The sequence below is a fragment of the Notothenia rossii genome (assembly GCF_949606895.1).
Source record: "Notothenia rossii genome assembly, chromosome: 9".
NCBI classification, from domain to species: domain Eukaryota; kingdom Metazoa; phylum Chordata; class Actinopteri; order Perciformes; family Nototheniidae; genus Notothenia; species Notothenia rossii.
Genome location: NC_136907.1, coordinates 23,135,051 through 23,142,535, shown reverse-complemented (window position 1 = coordinate 23,142,535; position 7,485 = coordinate 23,135,051). Strand labels below are relative to the sequence as shown.

General features: G+C 40.9%; 2 protein-coding genes across 3 annotated transcripts; both read left to right on the top strand.

Annotated features, from left to right (window-relative positions):
• Positions 1-203: 203 nt before the first annotated feature.
• LOC307020320 (polyubiquitin-C-like) lies at positions 204-2,961 on the top strand. 2 transcript variants are annotated; one of them, XM_079651591.1, is made up of 2 exons: positions 204-355; positions 961-2,961. In XM_079651591.1, the coding sequence occupies exon 2, from the start codon at positions 969-971 to the stop codon at positions 2,796-2,798; it is 1,830 nt and encodes a 609-aa protein (XP_079507717.1). In that variant the 5' UTR covers positions 204-355; positions 961-968; the 3' UTR covers positions 2,799-2,961. The 2 variants fall into 2 exon arrangements, with proteins under 2 accessions (XP_079507717.1, XP_079507718.1); XM_079651592.1 differs by having other exon boundaries at positions 210-359.
• Positions 2,962-4,930: 1,969 nt separating this feature from the next.
• LOC307020328 (polyubiquitin-B) lies at positions 4,931-6,524 on the top strand. Its single transcript, XM_079651603.1, has 2 exons — positions 4,931-5,065; positions 5,747-6,524. Exon 2 carries the CDS (start codon positions 5,755-5,757, stop codon positions 6,442-6,444), a length of 690 nt encoding a protein of 229 aa, XP_079507729.1. The 5' UTR covers positions 4,931-5,065; positions 5,747-5,754; the 3' UTR covers positions 6,445-6,524.
• The last annotated feature ends 961 nt before the right edge of the window (positions 6,525-7,485 follow it).

Here is a 7,485-nt window from a genome sequence, read left to right as displayed (position 1 = left end):
GTTGCTACGGCAGTTCGAGAAAATTCCAGAACCGTAGTGTAGAGAGAGATATTATTCCGCCGCATAAAATAACGTTTACATCCATACAATTGTTTTTGAATAAAATCATCTTTATGAGTAAACATGTGATGATTCGATAAAATAATATTGTGCTCTTAATATCTCGAATTTAAATAGTGGTCTGCCGAGAAGTGGTGACTACTTTCACATGCGGAAGGATACTCACAGATGACGTATGCAGTCATTGGTATAAAGTACAGTGTTTGTCAGAACAGCAGTTAGTTCAGCAGTGGAAGCTGAAAGAGAGTAAGACTACGCAAGAAGGATCCACAAATATTAACTGCGTCTCTTGATCGTAGGTACATATTTTCTTCTGTTTTCAAGATGTATTGTTGTTAGTTCTTCAACTATTGATGAGTGGATGTTTTAGTAGCTTGTTTCGTGCCACTGCGGTAGAGCTTCGCTTGTTTAGAAGATTGTCAGACGTTGTCTCAAATTTACATTAACTCGTAGTAGTACACTACAGTAGGTTGTAGAATTAATTTTAAAACGGTGTACGTGTCACGAACGAAATTTGTCGTCGTCGAATTAGTGGCAGCCTTATGTAAGCATTAACAATGACTCAACATTTCCAGTGTAGTCCATTATCGAGTAACGTTAGCTGAACAAAAGTAAGGTCAATATGACTTCAAAATGGCGCGTGGCGTGGATGTAATAGCTGCTGTTAGTTAAAATTCTGTTTGCAGATGTCTAAACGTATTTTTGACTTTTGATATGTTATTAATGGAAGCCATTTTACAAGTTAGACTTTCACTACATCTTTTATACGAATAATAGGGATAATATAAAAAGACAAATGTACTCTTAACATCTATCATACGTGAGAGCCCATCAATTAAACCTGTTTTACCAATTCAGATTTTGTTTAACCCTAATTTTATGTTTCTCAATTTGACATAGGTACAAACATGCAGATCTTTGTGAAGACCCTCACTGGCAAAACAATCACCCTAGAGGTTGAGCCAAGTGACACAATTGAGAATGTCAAAGCTAAGATCCAGGACAAGGAAGGCATTCCCCCTGACCAGCAAAGGCTGATCTTTGCTGGCAAGCAGCTGGAAGATGGCCGCACTCTCTCTGACTACAACATCCAGAAGGAGTCGACCCTCCACCTTGTCCTCCGTCTGAGGGGAGGCATGCAGATCTTTGTGAAGACCCTCACTGGCAAGACTATCACCTTAGAGGTTGAGCCCAGCGACAGTATTGAGAATGTGAAGGCTAAGATCCAGGACAAGGAAGGTATTCCCCCCGACCAGCAGAGGCTGATCTTTGCCGGCAAGCAGCTTGAGGATGGCCGCACCCTCTCCGACTACAACATCCAGAAGGAGTCAACCCTCCACCTTGTCCTGCGTCTCAGGGGAGGCATGCAGATCTTTGTGAAGACCCTCACCGGCAAGACCATCACCCTGGAAGTTGAGGCAAGTGACACCATTGAGAACGTGAAAGCCAAGATCCAGGACAAGGAAGGCATTCCCCCCGACCAGCAGAGGCTGATCTTTGCCGGCAAGCAGCTTGAGGATGGCCGCACACTCTCCGACTACAACATCCAGAAGGAGTCGACCCTCCACCTTGTCCTGCGTCTCAGGGGAGGCATGCAGATCTTTGTGAAGACCCTCACTGGCAAGACCATCACCCTTGAGGTTGAGGCAAGTGACTCCATTGAGAATGTGAAGGCTAAGATCCAGGACAAGGAAGGCATTCCCCCCGACCAGCAGAGGCTGATCTTTGCTGGCAAGCAGCTTGAGGATGGCCGCACACTCTCCGACTACAACATCCAGAAGGAGTCGACCCTCCACCTTGTCCTTCGTCTGAGGGGAGGTATGCAGATCTTCGTTAAGACCCTCACTGGCAAGACCATCACCCTTGAGGTTGAGGCAAGTGACTCCATTGAGAATGTGAAGGCCAAGATCCAGGACAAGGAAGGCATTCCCCCCGACCAGCAGAGGCTGATCTTTGCTGGTAAGCAGCTTGAGGATGGTCGCACACTCTCCGACTACAACATCCAGAAGGAGTCGACCCTCCACCTTGTCCTTCGTCTGAGGGGAGGTATGCAGATCTTCGTTAAGACCCTCACTGGCAAGACCATCACCCTTGAGGTTGAGGCAAGTGACTCCATTGAGAATGTGAAGGCTAAGATCCAGGACAAGGAAGGCATTCCCCCCGACCAGCAGAGGCTGATCTTTGCTGGCAAGCAGCTTGAGGATGGTCGCACACTCTCCGACTACAACATCCAGAAGGAGTCGACCCTCCACCTTGTCCTTCGTCTGAGGGGAGGTATGCAGATCTTCGTTAAGACCCTTACTGGCAAGACCATCACCCTTGAGGTTGAGGCAAGTGACTCCATTGAGAACGTGAAGGCCAAGATCCAGGACAAGGAAGGCATTCCCCCCGACCAGCAGAGGCTGATCTTTGCCGGCAAGCAGCTTGAGGATGGCCGCACACTCTCCGACTACAACATCCAGAAGGAGTCGACCCTCCACCTTGTCCTGCGTCTCAGGGGAGGCATGCAGATCTTTGTGAAGACCCTCACCGGCAAGACCATCACCCTGGAGGTTGAGGCAAGTGACACCATTGAGAACGTGAAGGCCAAGATCCAGGACAAGGAAGGCATTCCCCCCGACCAGCAGAGGCTGATATTTGCTGGTAAGCAGCTGGAGGATGGCCGCACACTCTCAGACTACAACATCCAGAAGGAGTCCACCCTCCACCTTGTGCTGCGTCTGAGGGGCGGGCAGTAAAGTGATTAATGATTCCATGTTCTTAACCTTATTTCCCTCCCGTTAACGTGTTAAGTATGACATGTTATACACCGTATTATAAAGTTGTTACACATGAAGAAGGTGTTAAGAGTTACATGACCAAAAGTTTAATGTACATCACTTAATAAATGCTTAAACTTTATTTCCTCGTTTTGTTCCTTCATTTTGCAAATGTCCCTATTCTGATCAGTACAGAAGCTAAGTCTGGAGCATCCTGTTCTACATTTAAATAAGGGAGGTAGAAATGGGCTCTGGTACATGATGTTCTCTTAAGTGGGAAAGTGGAGACATAAAAAAAAAATACTGATGATGGTAAAGGTGTAGTGAACTAAACTGCGCAATATAAGCTTTAATTACAAGACCGTACATGCATTGTCGACATAACGTGTATACATATCTAAACCATAGAACTTTGATAATGCAACTGCAGTAAATAGGTGAAAAGCATGCTAATGAGTCTAGTAATTTCAATTTTATTGTACATTTTCCGTTATGTAGGCTGTCGAGTGTGAAAATGAATAAACCAATATTTTCGCTCAAAAATCCTTATAAGTAGTTGCAATTTAATGACAAGATGTCAAAGCAGAGCCCGCAGATTTAGTAATGAAATGCTCAAAGTTGGCACATTTTCATTGCATGTTCGCCTATGGTGTCTTTTATATTTGAAGGTGTTTAGTCATTCGATATGAATCATAGATTTGATGGGTAAGTCAAAAACATTATGTTCCCCTACTCAGTGAATGAACTTCTTCGCTGCTGGAGGTGAGCTTCCCTATGAAATAAAGTATTTTTAATAATAGGGATGTAGCGCCGTCTAGTGTCAATAGGTTGAAATGTTAGGGGAAAGGAAGACTAACAAATATATCAAAGAAACAAGGGAAGAGCATTTTTGTAAACTTGGGTATAAAAAAAGTGCAGCATTAGATTGCCTTATGCCCTGGGTGTTAACAGGCAGGACCAAAGTGTGTCTTTGCAAGGTTGGGTAGTGGACATGCATGGCATTAAAAAAAAAAGTTAAGTTTAAAGGTCATGAATTATGGTTTTCAATTGGAGCCCTAAATGGTTAAATCACAGAACAAAATAAATAAATTGATTTTTCGTGTTAATTGGTAAGAGATTACATTTATATACCAATGACAAATAAAATGTATATCTTTAAATACAAAAATATATGTTTAATGTATCTTAACTTTTGATTTACCTTGGGTGTCAAGCGTAACATGACTTATTTATTGAAGCATTTGGTTATAGTTAGTTATGAATTGCATATTAAAGTTGTGGCCCTTAAAACCCTTTATAGTTTTGTACAGTATGTGCAACATGAATATGTGACTGTGTACATATAGAGTGAATATAGTGACAACTAAATCAAAAAATGTTATTCAAGCATTAAGAATGTTACCTACAAATAAACCCAGCAGAAAAGTTAGGGTACGTGTACGGGATAACACTACAGTCTCCAGTGAGCAAAGTAGTGTGGATTATGGATATAATAAGGTTTGTGCAGAGGCATTTTGTGTCTAACAAGTGACATGTAATGTAAACCAAAACTAAACTGGCTCAGCATTGTTATCTTGATAATTGGGTGACAGCGGTTATCCATGTATATATCTTATAGCACTGCTGACTTGAAAATCTGTTGATTGTTTGTGCATCAAGATCAGGAAGATATATGACAAAATGACATGAAACCCTACAAGTTAAATTGTGACAACCTGAAACACACACAGTATATTTGAAACAGAGCAGCTATATTCTAACAGAACATGAACAAACATCTATTTGATCATTTCCGCCTGTGATCTTTGGATGTATGTCCAGCCCAGAGATGGGAAGATAAGTAACAGGCATAAACAATGAGTGTTTAAATTATGTAGGGTACATTAATACTAAGGGTTAAGTGGTTTATTCATCATGAAAAAAGACTTCTGCATGTTAAAACAATTATAAAATGTACACAGAAATCTTTAGGCTTTTGAAGTTTGTGTTATTGTAGCTTTCATTAACATTTAAAACAATGTTTATTGGTCATATAACTTTCTTTCTTTGAAGTGAAGCTAATATAATAAACCTATGTATAATACATTACAGGTTTTATTTTGAAACACAGAATGGGAACTATTTTCCATTGCGGATGAATATTGCTCTATGACGTGTAGTCTGCAGTACAAGTTATCCTGTCCCCCTGGCAACTGCACATTCAGAGAGAGGTGTTAGTGAGGGACGACTAGATACCGAAACAAATTGTGAGTAAAATCGTTCGTTTAAAATTGTTTTACATTTTTTTTCCAGGTTAAATGTTGTATTGTATCACATCAATCTACAGCCTCCATTTGTTTTCAACTATTTTTTTTTTAGCAGCTAGCTAACCACTTAGTAAACAACGACTGTACAGGCTGGTAACACAACCTACAATTAGCATTTGTTTTTAATGTACAATATCTGTTAACCTAGATTACCTTTATTCTGTATTACCTGCTATGTTTATTTCTTTATAAATTACTCGACACGTTTATCAATAACGTCAAAGACATGGCTAACGTTAGTAACAATGGTGGTGAGACATTTCTAGCTGCATCGTTCATTAGCTGGTTACGTTAGTTGAACAAAAACGAAGGCAAACAACAATACCCTTTTAAAATGGCGCTGGTGCTCGAATCACCGGCCTCCTACCAGTATGTTCATGTTATTTACTCACTTTTAACATTTCTGCTGAGATAAAATTATTAAATAATGTCCCCTAAGAATGGCGTCTGTATGCAAAACACATGAACAAATGTAACAACTCAGGTATAACGTTCCTTCAGACAGAAAGCTTCATTAACAACATAGCCTTATATTTAGTTGTGCTTTAAAGTATGTTATTTTTAAAGTAAGCCTTTTTACATTATAGGGTATCAGTAACGTGTTATAACTTTTTTCCCCAGGGGCAAACATGCAGATCTTTGTGAAGACTCTCACTGGCAAAACAATCACCCTTGAGGTCGAGCCCAGTGACACCATTGAGAATGTCAAAGCTAAGATCCAGGACAAGGAAGGCATTCCCCCCGACCAGCAGAGGCTGATCTTTGCCGGCAAGCAGCTGGAGGATGGCCGCACTCTCTCTGACTACAACATCCAGAAAGAGTCCACCCTCCATCTGGTTCTTCGTCTGAGAGGAGGCATGCAGATCTTTGTGAAGACCCTCACTGGCAAGACCATCACCCTGGAGGTTGAGCCCAGCGACACCATTGAGAACGTGAAGGCCAAGATCCAGGACAAGGAAGGCATTCCCCCCGACCAGCAGAGGCTGATCTTCGCTGGCAAGCAGCTTGAAGATGGTCGCACCCTCTCCGACTACAACATCCAGAAGGAGTCCACCCTCCACCTTGTCCTGCGTCTCAGAGGAGGTATGCAGATCTTTGTGAAGACTCTCACTGGCAAGACCATCACCCTGGAGGTTGAGCCCAGCGACACCATTGAGAATGTCAAAGCTAAGATCCAGGATAAAGAAGGCATTCCCCCCGACCAGCAGAGGCTGATCTTTGCTGGAAAGCAGCTGGAGGATGGCCGCACTCTCTCTGACTACAACATCCAGAAAGAGTCCACCCTCCATCTCGTCCTGCGTCTGAGGGGCGGGCAATAAATAATTATATGGTGAAGAGATTTAAATGACAACCTAACCCAATAAACAATGAGAGAATAAATAATGTGTTTTTGCCCTTATTTTGCTAATCTTTTCTTGAATAACACAATGACTAGTTTTCATGTTAAAATCCTACATCCAGATTAATTCTGTATTATTACTATAGGTAATCTTACGAAAGGCAATGTTTGAAAGTTGATGTTTTTTGTATTTAATATAATTGAGAATTCAACTAACTGGAATTACTAAGGGTTATTATTTAAATACAAGAATTCATAATTAAAAACGCAAGACTTCTGCTGGGTTATTATTTAAAAAAAGTCAGTGGGTTTAACTGACTGCTCATACATTGCACCTCGAATGCTCTCAAGAGATTTTTGTTAGGTTATGGTTAGTTGTTTTTCTTTATCATTTGTTTTAACAAGTGGTTCTATTGAGTTACATGAATAACTTTGATGAGTCAAACCAAGAAACTGAAGTTATGTGCACAAAAGTTATATTGGCTTTTATTAGGGAATATTATCCAGGAAATCTTGTAAATTGCTCCTTGTAACAACCTCTAGAGTAAAATTAGTAAGGAAATGTTACTGTAAACACAGGCCCCTTATTGAATAACTAATTGCCACATTGAGACACTAGATGTCACTGTTTTACTGTTAGTTAGCACCCTCAATGTCTATAAAGTAGCATTTACACATTTCCTATCTCACTTAACAGACATTAATAACCACCCAGTTTAAAACCGTGTGGTTCTTAAACTGGGGTCTGTGGAAAGCTTTCTTGGATAAATACCAGAGAAAACATACTATCAAAATATAATGAGGAACATTAAATGTAGTTGAAAACTAGGGAAGAAGTAGGGAAGGTGTGACAGGTCAAAGAAATGCACTTTTAAGGGAAACTCCGCATTTTTTACACTTCAAAGTGTATAGGTCTGGGGGACTATATGTTTTAAGGGCTTTATACATGTTCGAAATCTTTTATATCATTTGTGAATTTGGAGCTACAAAAAAGTCTCTACCCCACTCCGCTCTGCTGGGG